The sequence below is a fragment of the Salarias fasciatus genome, chromosome 3 (genome assembly GCF_902148845.1).
Source record: "Salarias fasciatus chromosome 3, fSalaFa1.1, whole genome shotgun sequence".
NCBI lineage: Eukaryota > Metazoa > Chordata > Actinopteri > Blenniiformes > Blenniidae > Salarias > Salarias fasciatus.
Genome location: NC_043747.1, coordinates 20681745 through 20694684, shown reverse-complemented (window position 1 = coordinate 20694684; position 12940 = coordinate 20681745). Strand labels below are relative to the sequence as shown.

General features: G+C 40.1%; 2 protein-coding genes across 3 annotated transcripts; both read left to right on the top strand.

Moving 5' to 3' along the window:
* The first annotated feature begins 2489 nt into the window (after positions 1 to 2489).
* LOC115386266 (thioredoxin-like) lies at positions 2490 to 6336 on the top strand. The gene is made up of 5 exons (XM_030088502.1): positions 2490 to 2611; positions 4121 to 4225; positions 5302 to 5367; positions 5490 to 5555; positions 5761 to 6336. Exons 1-5 carry the CDS (start codon positions 2588 to 2590, stop codon positions 5824 to 5826), a joined length of 327 nt encoding a protein of 108 aa, XP_029944362.1. The 5' UTR covers positions 2490 to 2587; the 3' UTR covers positions 5827 to 6336.
* Positions 6337 to 8324: 1988 nt separating this feature from the next.
* LOC115386268 (thioredoxin-like) lies at positions 8325 to 12932 on the top strand. 2 transcript variants are annotated; one of them, XM_030088504.1, is made up of 5 exons: positions 8325 to 8472; positions 10566 to 10667; positions 11156 to 11224; positions 12475 to 12540; positions 12661 to 12932. In XM_030088504.1, the coding sequence occupies exons 1-5, from the start codon at positions 8449 to 8451 to the stop codon at positions 12721 to 12723; spliced, it is 324 nt and encodes a 107-aa protein (XP_029944364.1). In that variant the 5' UTR covers positions 8325 to 8448; the 3' UTR covers positions 12724 to 12932. The 2 variants fall into 2 exon arrangements, with proteins under 2 accessions (XP_029944364.1, XP_029944363.1); XM_030088503.1 differs by having other exon boundaries at positions 10566 to 10670; positions 11159 to 11224.
* Positions 12933 to 12940: the final 8 nt, after the last annotated feature.

The window sequence follows — 12940 nt, the reverse complement described above, 5'->3', positions numbered from 1 at the left end:
GTCAACGGCCATACGACATGCAGTGAAGACATGCTGATGTCCCTTCATCAGCAGGGCGTTACACTTCTCCACAGTGCCAAAACTACAGAAAAACTGGCTGATCTTGCTTCTGGATAACTGAGCTTGATCCACTGACCAACTGAGCTAATCTGTAACAGTATTTTTTTTTTAAAAAATGTAAAGATAAAAGCCAACATTTTAGCCTATTGAACCAGGGGTGTCAAACTCTTCTCACTTCAGATGCTACATGCAGCTCCATTGCATTTTGATTGTGACGGGCCATTAAAATATTGTCAATAAAATCTTTGAATTGAAACTTTAAAGCTTTTCTTTGTTGTGGTGCAGAGTGTACATGAGTGAAATGCCTATATTTTCACAAAAACCAAAACAACTGCTATGGAAGGTTATTACAATTTCAACATAAAGTCCATTTTCATGACACTTTCTGGTGTAAAATACAGTAAACTGTCCAAAAAAACCTAAGGGTTTGACACCCCTGCTGTTTGTTTACAAAAAGTTGCCTTTTAGAGATCAACATTTTCTGAAATGAAAATGGAAAAACAATGTCTGTTCACTTTCTTATTTTTCAGACGACCAGTTTCTCCGACCAAGCGGCCCAGGCGATCCTGGAAGACCTGCAGGCGAGTCTGTAAGAGCTACAGTAGAGAGATCCACACTGAACCTCCTGAAGAGAATGAAGGATGGTTCCAGCGACCGTCCTGTTAGCCCAGCGTCTCTGAGAACCACTGCCAATTTGAAATAACGACAACAAATAAACTTTAGTTTATCAATAATTATTCCGTCTCCAGAATACTTGGGCTTTGTTGAATAAAAGATGAACTGCAGCAACGTGTGTGTGACTTTTGTGGGTTTGTGGCTTCAGTAAAGCCTTCTCTATTTTTACACTGCATTTCTTTTACTTTTCTTTTCTGCTTGAGCTACATCTTAAATGACAGATAATTTAAGGCCCTTGTTAAGGGCTGTCCGGTCTCCGTACAGGAGTCTGGTCCTTGTTGCCGGCAGTAAGTCGGCCCTGTTCCCGGCGCATGTTGCGCTCTGGCAGGTGACTGGTTCTGTTCAGAATTTCTTAACAGCGGTTCAGTAACCACAGGATTTCATCTCTACTTCTTGTAGATGAAATTTTCCTGTTGGTTTCTGGGGCGGTTTGCGGAGAGACCCTGCCCCAAGTGGAGAAGTTCAAGTATCTTGGAGTCTTGTTATGTGTCTTCTCTCTGTTCATCGTCACGTTGGTTGTAATTTTTCTGAGTCAACGTCTTGTGAGACTGTCCCTTTATCGGAAACCTTTTCTTTTTCTGTTTCCTCAGAACATGACTCACAGCACTATGGAATTCAGAGCATGCCCACGCTCATGTTCTGCAGGAAAGAACAAAACGTAGGTTGTCCAAGTGAACTTTCATATTTAACCTGACTTCATTTACAGAGCACTTTAATAACGACCACAGCTGGATCAAAGTGCCGTAACTGCATAAATAATAATAAAAACATAAACTGCAAGATAAAATACAATCAGAACAAGCAAAATGATAAAGCTAAGTAAAATCAGTAAATAAGTAAAAACAGGAGCAAAGTGTCAGGCAGCCCTAATATGTATAGAATATCCATTTTGTTAGTTTACATTTATTGTTTAGATCATGTCTATTTAAAGTTCCTCACTAGACTCACTGACATTCCCTGAGAATTCAAAGCTTGTGAAGTCAAAATTTGTTGTTTTTTTTCCTCCATGTTTTCCAATAAATGCAATAATCCTCTGGGAGAAGAGATATTCCTGTAAAAATCAGCACCTCTTTATGTTTTAGTCTGATTTACATCTTTTTTTTTTTTTTACATAAGAGACAAGTTGCTCATATGCACAGGTTACACAGATCAGAGGTTATGTAAAAATCACAGGAATCTAAATTTCTGGTGTAAATACTGTGTGATTATATTAAATTTTGAATTTAATGAAGACTGACAAAATTAATTGGTCCTTGAAGATGGAAATTACACAACCCTTTATGTTTTTTTCATCTCTGTTTTTCTGTTAAACATGACAAAAAAGAACGAAAACTACAATATGAAATAAGTGGTTTGTTGGTTTTGTTTTCCTCTGTTTCTTTTTTGATTATGCACATCTGATTGTTGCATTTATCTTTTAAAAAAAACTGTGCATCAGAATCAGAATTAGCCTAAATCATCCTGTCTACTTTTTTTTTCATGCATCCACTATTGAAAATCGCGTCTTGTGTATTTGTGTTAATTGCAGTTTGGATTTTAGATTAAAAAAAAGTTTCATTTTGTGAATTTGATGCCATTTTGAACAACATTTTAAGGCTAAATTGTAGATTTCACATGTATTTTCTGGAGTGATCTTTAAAGAGTAGTGTGCAAGCATGACAAGGCAAAAAAAAAAAAAAAAATCTCAACTCAGATCTGTTTGACCAATCCTGTTGCAGTTCAGCCCACTAAGGAATGAGGAAGTGCTTTATAAATAAGGAGTGGCTGCAGCCTGTCTCATTTCTGTCATTTCCAAACCTGTCTTGATCTGAGAGAGAGAGAGAGAGAGAGAAAAAACCCCCCTGCTGCAATCATGGTGCGAATGGTGGAGAACCTGGTGAGTTTCCTCTTGTTTGTGGTCATTTCTGTGGGTTTGCAGAGCAGAGGGGACGTGTTTGTTCGTATGAAGTGGCTCTCATGTTCTCTGGTTATCCAGTGTTTGCTGATAGATGCAGAGGACTGTTTGGAGGCAGGGAGGGACTACTGCAACAGCAAAACATTTTCTACTCTCTCATCTGAAAATCTAAACTGGATCCCTTCCCAGACCCCCTGCTGTTTGCCCTCAGAGCCAGCAGGCTCAGGATGACCTCCACCTGTGAACCTCAGATTGGCCACAGCCCTGTCATCTGGGTTTGTGGACTCATTCTCATGCCTTCTGGTCTGAACTGTATCGGTCCAGTGTTAATCATCAAACTGAAACAAAGTGATCCTTCAAGTCCAGGCCAGCAAACAAATCCCTCAGCTCAGACAGACATCGGTTCTGGTTTGAAGTTTGGGTTAATGAAGGATAAGAGGCTGTTTCTGGACTGTTTTAATGATGTTCCAAACTTTGAATGCATTGAAACTTAACTTTTTTTTCCACATTATTTGGTTAACTAAAGTCACTTACTCATGATTTCTTGCTACGTTGGCTTGTTAAAAGATGAGAAACACTGTTGGAAGCTTTGGGAAAAGCTGTGCAACTCCGGTGAAACTATAGAAGGAAACAGGAGGGAGTGTTACTTTCAGGTATCATCACAGGCTGGAACAAAGAGAGACGAAACAAGAGATTACAGAGAGATCGCATTACGGACAAGCCTAGTGATGTTTTGATAATCAAACCAGTATGGGATGGAAAGGAAGAAAGTAAAACTAAAACAAAGGAAAAAAAAAAATCTGTTAATACTGCAAAAACTGATGTAACCTCAAGAAAACTCACAGCAGCTAAACAGCTGAAGAGGCATAAAATGGCTGATGTGGAAAAATCCATTTAACAAAAGGGAACAATCTCTCAAATTGGCCACAAATGCTGAACATTTTAATAAATCTAAATTGTAGCTATGACCTTCATGAGTACAACCTCAGTTTTCAGGATATATATATATATATATATATCAATTTGTTTAATTTTTTTCTCCATTTCAGACATTTTACGTGTTTTGTGGCTCCAGACAAATTTAATTTAGTGGGAAAGGTGAAGAATGCTTATTTGGTCATTTGCCTGCAGACTGCGGGGTTAAAGGAGAAGCTGCGCTCAGGTGTTTGTCTCAGTTTTTGTGGGTGAAGAATGACTGAACTTTTTTGGAGAGGTTTCAAAATTTAGCGGTTACACTGTGGGGGAAAAAAGTGAGAGATGTGACTTTACAGCGCAGGAAGTTGGTTTTTTGTGCTGCAGACGTCTTGGCCAGGTCCGCCTTGCGAAACAGATCCTGGATCTCAACGGGTTTTATCTGGTTAAATAAAAAATAGAAAAAAATGCAAAACTCTAAGGAAAACAGAAAACAAGATACCTTCAAGCAGGTAGAACCTTTTCAAGGAGTGTGAGCCACTGTTTTACAAGATGTTGTGTTGTTTTGACTCCCTGCAGAAAGAGTTCAAAGATATCCTGAAAGAATCTGGAAGCAAGCTGGTGGTGGTGGACTTCACGGCAAAATGGTGCGGCCCCTGCCAAAGGATTGCCCCGGACTACGAGGTAAGTCCGTGACTAAAGAGTGACGGAAAGAAGTCTGTCGTATGTCTGGAGAGACAAGCAGCAGTGAAGCCAACCTTTGGACTCCGTCCTTTCCTGCATTGCTCAAAGGAAGCAACATTGTGTTGTAAGGAGTGAGTGTCGGTTGCTTCACAGCACCTTCTGTCTTGCTGAAGAGAAAACATCTGCTTAAGTCGTTTGTTTTCAGTGTAAATTTTATGTTTACATGACTGTTTTCAAGTGAAAACGCAACTTTTTGAGAATGGCTTCCGAGGTGGAAATCTTCAATAAAGCTCCAACTCCTGCATGTGCACCACAGCTGTAGTAAATGGTTCTTCTGCACAAGCTCAGTAGATTGACAATAACAGTGTTTTCCTCCAGTGTCGTGACTCCCAGTCCAGATTCTTCTCTGATTTGGTAGTTTTAGCCTTGACGATCGCCAAATTAAGAATCCAACTTCAGTGCAGGAAGTAAGTGGAGGGAAAAAAAAATAAAAGCAACTTGACTAAATCAGCAACTGCTTCTACCCAAAGTGAATTCCGCTCATTAAAATGTAACCACTACTTTGAATTTTGCATTTGGGCAATAGTTGAACATTTTGTTGTTTCAGGTCAAGGCACTGCAAAAGATATATATATATATATATTTGTAAATGGAAAAAAATAAAAATCAATCACAGTCATGACTCCACCCCAAATAATAACTGAGGTGACTCGGGAGGTTCGTGACGTCATTAAAAATGGCCGCCTCCGTAAATCTTGGACGAATCTCGACTCATCACCCCGGTTATTTTCAGTTTTAACTGAGATTTAGACTGTGCTCATCCGGATAGCTTATTTTGGGTGAGTAATGACAGCTTTTAGCTCGTCCGGTTGGCTATTTTACTCTTTTAAAACGAGCGGACGAGTGTGAATTTCGAGAACGGGGGCGTGGCGTTAGCATATTGTTCTGTGCGCATGCGTGTCTGGTTTCATTACATAAGCAACAGCACCCACTAGTGGCCCAACATGAAAGCTCCTCTGTTCTCAGCAGATGTCTTCTCCGTGTGACTGACTGAATGACTTTTGACTTTGTTCCAGGCATTGTCAATTCATCCTGCCAACGGGGACGTGGTTTTCCTGAAGGTGGACGTTGATGAGGCAGAAGTGAGTTCGTCTTTGTCTGTATGGCTGAAAAACTCAACTCTTGACTAAGACACATATTTTGGAATTGTCGTCTTGTGAGCCGGTCTCTTTGCCCTAAAACCTTTTTTTTCCCGTTTCCTCAGGACGTGACTTCAGAATATGGAATCCAGAGCATGCCCACGTTCATGTTCTTCAGGGGCGAAAAGAAGGTAGGCCGTCCAAGACTAGAAAGAGGACTTTCATGTTTAACTTGACTTCATTTATAGAGCACTTTAATAACAACTACAGCTGGATAGTCATAAAACCATAAAGTACCAGATAAAATACAAAAAGAACAAGCAAAATGATATAAAAAAAATAGATAAAATAAAAGCATTTTTCTGTTTCTAACATTTCATTTCTCTTGTCTTTCAGTTGGGACAGTTCAGTGGTGCCAATATAGATATGCTGAGGAGCGAAATACAAAAATACAGAGGATAAAGTCCCGCTGGCCTCTCAGAGCTCTCCTGCATTGCATGGAAAACACAACAGAAGTCCTGAGAAGGGAAAATCCACGTTCATTGTCTGTACGGTAAACCTTTGTTCAACAAGATGGCTTTAATAAACTACCAAAAACAAATATGCGTGCCTAGTTTTCCTCTTTAAATGATTTTGATTTAATGTAAAAATAGAAATTCACTGGATTTTTATGGTTTATGTGCAAGATCAAGTGCATTATTAGGACCAAACATACTTTAGTACCATTTCTTTTTCTTTTTTTCATTGTTGCGACAGAATGACTAATGTTTCCAGTCTTTGAAGGGCTGTGCCATGGCTTCTCAAACAAATTTCAAACACTTATGAAATGATGCAAGGTGAATGCCTTGGAGTTGTCATTCCTTTTTGAGACGGTTTATAAAGTTTGATATAGTTGAAGGAGCTGCCACTTGAGAGATTCATCTCAAAGCCTAAAACAAAGAATCAGGGGAAAGAGAAAAAAACCTGCTGATACGCTTGTGTTTACTCACTAAACCGGTTTTCCATCTGTCTCTCACTTCCTCAACCACACCCCGCTAGTTTGCCAAAGGGATTTACATAAAAACCAACGTCGTTCAGTGCTCTGAAAAAAACTAAGTAAAGCAGAGTGAGCTCGCCAAATGAAAAAACCTTCTGACAGCAAAAGTCACTGCATGTCAAAACAGGAAATGTGCAGGTGCCAGTACACACAGTGGGCATATTGCATTTGGATGTGTGTCTGCACACAGATTCAAGGCTCACTGTCCTCCATCCATGAACATCCGTCTTTCAGCACTTTTTAATGACATCTCGTGCTGCGATGATTCCAAATTTTTCTTGCACAAATGTTATGAACTCCACCCCCCACTGTGTAATGTGACCAAAATATGTGGGGGAAAAAATACTTGTACTGAACTGCACAAAAGAATGAAAACAGTCTGATGGCAAATGGAACTCTGTAGGAAAAAATTAATCTGTTGCATTTTGAAAGCAAAGCTCTATCCTGTTGTTCTACAGAAAGTCACTTAACTGTATCTATTTTAATCTCGTGAATGTAAAGTTGCTTCCTCAAAACGTGGTCCTTTGTTCATTGTGTAGTGATACATTTTGGCCACTAGATGTCAATATTGCACTATGAAATTAATATTCTTTATATCGAGAATAGAAAAACTGTATTAATCCTTGAGGGAACTTCTTTAATTTTCTCTTTTGAAAAACGTATTTGATTTGATTAGAAATGACAAATTATAAATATATATAAAATACACGTGCATTGCTTGAATTGTATCCAATTTCAGTTTGAGTAGTACTTCCTCAACAATACTCAAATTCTCAAAGTCAGTGTCATCAGTCAGAATGTTATTTGTTTTTTTTTCATTCATATATTTAAAGCAGTTTCGGTTTACAGATATTAAAAAAAGTGTACTTTTCATATGCTTCATTGTTTACCTTTCATTGTAAACCTTTTCACTAAAAAAAATTCAGATGATCTTTCTCTCATGAATAAATTCACTTTGTTCTTCAAGTGCATTCTGGGGAATGAAAAACACTGGTAAACCTGCAGCCAATAGCAGCTCTTTGGTTGATTAGGAAGTGTGATCTATTTATAAAGACTGATCTGAATTTCATCAGGTTGTAAGTGGGGATGAGAGTCGGCTCCATGGTTACTGAGGATGCTTGTCAGTCTCTTACAGCAGATTGTGGGGCAGCTCAGCATAAGATTAACCCACTTTTGAACAGAAACATGAAGATTTGAGTCACTATTACACTTCTTTTGAAATAGAAATGTAAGTATGTACATTTGCATAGGCCACAATATTTGAATGTAACCATTAAAATTTAGCATTCAGGCTTTAAACGTGAACTAAGGATGAATAACTCATTAATAAAGCGTCATTTTGTGTTTATCTACAGCTTCATCGGTAGCAGTTGTCAATAAGTGAAAACTGAAACTGTAAAGTATGACCCAGTGACATAACAAACGTGGTGGATGAGCGTGATGACGACACCGCACGTCGGGCACGTTGCATTTTTACGTCATTTACGGTACATGAAGAATCTGTCAAGTCATTGTGACTCGAATTATTATTTTTTTTAAATTAACATTTCCAATCAGTCATTTCATTTTTTTTAGAATGACTTTAAAACTGCGTTTATACACGAGTAAGTAATCATTTATAGCTTTTGCACGTTAAATCGAGGTACTTTAAAGGTTTCAACTTCATGGCAACACCCAACGTAGTCTCCCCCCCAAAAAAAGAGAAAACTGTAAAAATGCTCATCCGGTTTCTTTCAAAATAAAAAAACTTTCGGTAAACAGAGCGTGTATTAGCTTCATAAAATTGAGACAGATATGGAAATAAAAAACTTATATCTCCATATAGATGTGCAGCATGATTTTTTTTCTGAGGTTTAAGGAATTCAAGGTCGTTTTCAGTACTCGTTCAGGCCATTGCTGCGCTTTTGTTTGAAAACTAAACCTCGTGCTGCTGTTCGTTTCCTGTCAACTTGACGCGATTAAAAACGTGGCGTGCGCGCGTGTAACTGTGCATTCCTGGACCAGTCGGCTCTTTTCCAGCAGCGGCGCTCCTTCTGCAAACCGTTACAATGGTCCGCGAGGTGGAAAACCTGGTGAGTCCCCTCCCGATTACCACGATTTATTTAATCCTGCTTCATTTTTCAGACGAGTTGTTTATTACAGGTGAATTACACGCCGCTGCTCCATGCGGGCAGCTGCGCGCCTCTCGTGACTCCATGTTAACGGAGCCCGTCTTCCTCCGGTTTCCATTATCCAGCTCCTACAACTTATATTTTGTAACTCGAGAATCTTCTCTTGCATGATGCGCTTTGGTGTTTTAGCTCCCTGCGCGGAGCTAGCTTCACCGTGGAAAACAATGGGTCAATGGCGGTGACCACGCGCACTACTGCTGGTGGACTTTACTGCTGCAGACGACGGGCGCGTGTGGCACGCCTTACAATAACCAATAAAACACACGCAGTGATTAAAATATCCGCTTCAAAGAAGGTGCCATCATATCCCGCAAACACACACACACACACACCTCCTTCAGTTATGAATGGAGCGGGTCAGGGAGAAGACGGCGCTGAAGTCAGCCTCTGCTTCGATCTTTAAAAACTTATAGCCTCAAGCTACGAATTTTAAATTTCCTTTAAATCTCAGCAATGTAAATTAATCCTATTAAACACGTGTTTCTGCACCATGAGATGCCTTTTTTTTAATCGGGTTTTGTGGTCACATTTGTTTAAAATAGTGTAGTTTCACGGATAAAGTTCACATTTCCCACAATATAATGAATCAGTGAACGTTTCAGAGCTTACCTTTATTCATGCCAACTGAAATGTATAAACCATTTTATGTTAATTTATCTCTTAAATGCAGCTCATTAATAATCGAGCACCTGTTGTCAGATAGCGTGGCACGCCAGGCTGTCTCTCCATGCTCAGGGATACATGAGGAAACATGTCTTTATCTGTGTGTAACACTTAAATAAAGTCAGTCTGGCGTGCCAGGCGAGTTGTCAGATATTGTGCTGTTTTTATTAATATAAATTGAATGAAACGGACTTCACCCAGATCAAAAACCTACTTGTGGAGCTGGTGGGGATTATCCCGTCAAAGCCAGTTTTATGAAGACATATTGCACTGACTAAACATCTGTAGAACTAAAGCAAAACATTAAATAAATAAATAAAAATAAAAACCAGGATAAACATGCTTTTTTAGTTTGATGAGTGCAGATAAGTCCCGATAACATTCAAAAACTAAACAGATGCCTGATTTGAACTGGAGACTAAATATTTGTTCAAGTACATGTTGAGATTAACACACCATTTATCTGTTAAATGATTGTGTACTTAGACTTGTTAGTCTAGGATAAATTAGCCTTTGTATCCAAAGTAATTAAAAACTGACTTGTTCAGCTGACGGCAATGTAGAAATGGATGTTTCAGTGTGCTCATGTTAAATAGCCTTCCAAAAAAAGTGGCTTATGGCTTGTAAAAGTTTCATGTAGAGCTGAAAATACCAAATGTAGATTGTAAGATGTTTATCTCGAACCTGTCAGGAATTAAACTGGGTTACACCAGTGTGAGTGGGATTCGAGAAATCCTCATTAAATGCATAAAATGAGAGAAAAAAAAAACTCTGCTTCCTGCATTTCCTCTCCAAAATTACAGATTTAAACGGGGGAGGGTTGAAGACACCCGTGTAATGGTTTTGAGTTGCACAACATCCAGGTATTACCTGCTGTGAACACACTGATTACAGATGGAGCTGCTCCATATATCACCGTTGGTGTGAATTGGCTACAGGAAAAACGGCCCATTTATTTACAAGGACAGTGACATAATTATGTTTTTACATATTATACAGTAGATACAATACTTTCAGGATAAATGATCTTGATGAGCTGCAGCAACACAGTACAAATGAACAGCTTTGGGTTCATCTGAATTGTGACTGTGGGTCAGATTCTCACTACGATGCTCCAGATTTTATGTTCAAACCTCTAAACGGAGATAAATTGAGTAATATTTCATTTAGGTTTTGATTGCCATGTCTTACTCCTTGAGGAGGTAAATTCTACCTGTTCATTCTGTGCTCTTTGCTGCTTTGAGTGACTCAATACACCATCTCATGGTTCAGATTGGTATTGCAAATACAAAAAGATTTATTTATTTATTTTTGTTTTTTTCCTGCTTTAGGAGGACTTCCAGAATATCCTGAAGGAAGCTGGGAGCAAGCTGGTGGTGGTGGACTTCACCGCCACGTGGTGCGGCCCCTGCAAACAGATGGCCCCAAAATTCCTCGTGAGTACACAGTGGAGGCTGGGAAGTCACAACGCTGCCGTGTTGTTTAGTGAGAGGCGCTTTAGCCCAGCTGCTCCTGCTTGAAGATACTCAGATCGAGACATTTTATTACCTCCTTTTGTATTACTGTGATTTAGTCAATTTAAAGTGTTTTAGAAAAGGTGTTAAAATAGTAATGTCGAAGTAAAATTCAAATGTTTGCGAATCCTTCAGAACTTGTGTGTGATTCGATCTACATCTAAGTCAGACGTATTTCATTGCTGGTGACCCAGATGTAGCTCGGTTCACATTTTATTAAGTCTGTGCAGAAAATTAGTAATTTTTTTTTAAAGATTCATAAAGTCTTTCTCTGTGTTGGTGGGTGAGATGATACTGAGGCAGAAATGGAAACAGGCCCCCCCTCCCCTCCCCCTTTCTCAGTGTGTTTAATTATTAAATGTTGGCTTCAGCCAGCAACACTTCGTCTCACTGACCGACTCTCCCCGCAGGAAATGTCCGAAAGTTCCGAGAATGCAAACGTGATCTTCATTAAAGTGGACGTAGACGAGGCCGAGGTCAGTGTGTGAGAGGGTGTGTGTGTGTGTGTGTTTCCTCCTGTAACTGGATAACTAGTGTGTGTGTAAAAGAGCTGAAACCTCCACCCTGACCTGCAGACAAGCTGCTGCATTGTGCAGAAGATTGTGACTCTTTTTCTTTTGCTTTTCACTATTAAAATCAGCATTTTTTTTAAACCGAGCGCAGAAAGAAAAACTTGTTTCAAACGACCCGATACGTCAAGTAACTCTACGCCTGGTTCGAGGGATGAAAGCAGTTTGAGTCGGCGTCTCTGCATCAGTAATACTCCAAGCAATGCAAGCTATTTGTGAAATCCATTTCAGCAGCAGCCAGCGTGTGGTCATGTGACAAGGCCCAAAGGTTTTTCTCGTTCCTGCTGTCGGAGTAGCCTCAGTGGAACAGATGAAAAAACTGTAAATCAAACGTTAGGGTGCAGCTTTTCACTGGAAAACATCATTAAAATTTACTTTGTAGTAATTTTCCGTAGCAATTGTTTGGTTCTGGTGGTGGAGGAAGTGTTCACGCTTGAAGAACCAAACCCGTAATCCTTCAGGAGTTTCAGTCTGTTGAACTGGACGTGCGTTCTTGCATCGCAGATCACATCTCCTCTGAACAGGCTCCACCAGGTTCTCCAGGTCCCGGATCGGGATCCGGCTCGTCGTCCTGTTCCAGTCCGATTCTCCTGTATACATGCAGGAGCGGATCCAGTTTCTGTCACATGGTCTCCGCTGCGTAATCCAACTTCGAGAACTTAGATTTTAACCAAGCTTCCGCGTTTCTTTCAAAGTCAAGTTTTAGCGGTTGTTTAAACATGAATATATCTGATACTGATCGGGTGTTTGATGAACGTTTCACTCCAGTAACCAAACAAGTGTGACCTGAAAAGTCCGCTGGAAACTTTCATCCCTCCTTGGTTTAATCAGATTAACTCCTGATTTCCACACTGAGCATCATAATCTGTGGAGGTAATGGGATTAATTGCAGTAATCTGATCTGATGCGTTCACTGACACTTGGGAAACATCGGAAACCTCCTGGATGCTCGTTTCACCGTCTGTCTGTACTGACGTACGACTCAAACTTTTGAGTTTCAGCTCTGGCTCTGCAGGTTTGAATTCATCCAGATATTACTGTTCGCTTCACCCCAGAGCTGTTTAATCAGATTAAGGGGTTTACATGCATGAAGAGTGAATCTGATTCCTCGGTTTACATGATCGTTTATCGGTGGTTTCTTTGGGTCTGTCTTCCAGGATGTGAGCACTCACTGTGGAATCAGCTGTATGCCCACGTTCCAGTTCTACAAGAACGGACAGAAGGTACACACACACACACACACACACACACACACATTCTTTTTCAACCCCTGGTGGTTTTTTTTCCCTCTTTTCTTTTTCCAGTCTCTTTACTACCTCCTTGTGTCTCGCCCCGTCTCTTAGGTGGACGAGTTCTCCGGCGCCAACGCGGCTCAGCTGAAAGACAAGTTGGAACAACTGAGATAATGAAGTCGCGGCGACGAATCCACGCTGCCCCACGTCGTAGAAGCAGTTTCTCCTCCCCGTCTCACCGTCTGTAGGCCAAGCCTCACACACAGGAAGTAATTTATTCCCCCCTAATAGCTCCGAGCATCTCATTCTTAACTGGCTTCGCCCCCAAAACGTCTCGGTTTTGTGTTGAACAAGGTGGATTTAATAAATGAAGTACTCCTCCCTGTGTGTG

Excerpts from the sequence above, each read along its gene's own strand:
- LOC115386268 (XM_030088504.1), top strand. The coding sequence starts at position 8,449 with ATGGTCCGCGAGGTGGAAAACCTG. Across the intron at positions 10,668-11,155 it reads AACAGATGGCCCCAAAATTC|CAGGAAATGTCCGAAAGTTC; the intron begins CTCGTGAGTACA and ends CGACTCTCCCCG. Across the intron at positions 12,541-12,660 it reads TCTACAAGAACGGACAGAAG|GTGGACGAGTTCTCCGGCGC; the intron begins GTACACACACAC and ends CCCGTCTCTTAG.
- LOC115386266 (XM_030088502.1), top strand. The coding sequence starts at position 2,588 with ATGGTGCGAATGGTGGAGAACCTG. Across the intron at positions 4,226-5,301 it reads GGATTGCCCCGGACTACGAG|GCATTGTCAATTCATCCTGC; the intron begins GTAAGTCCGTGA and ends ACTTTGTTCCAG. Across the intron at positions 5,556-5,760 it reads TCTTCAGGGGCGAAAAGAAG|TTGGGACAGTTCAGTGGTGC; the intron begins GTAGGCCGTCCA and ends CTTGTCTTTCAG.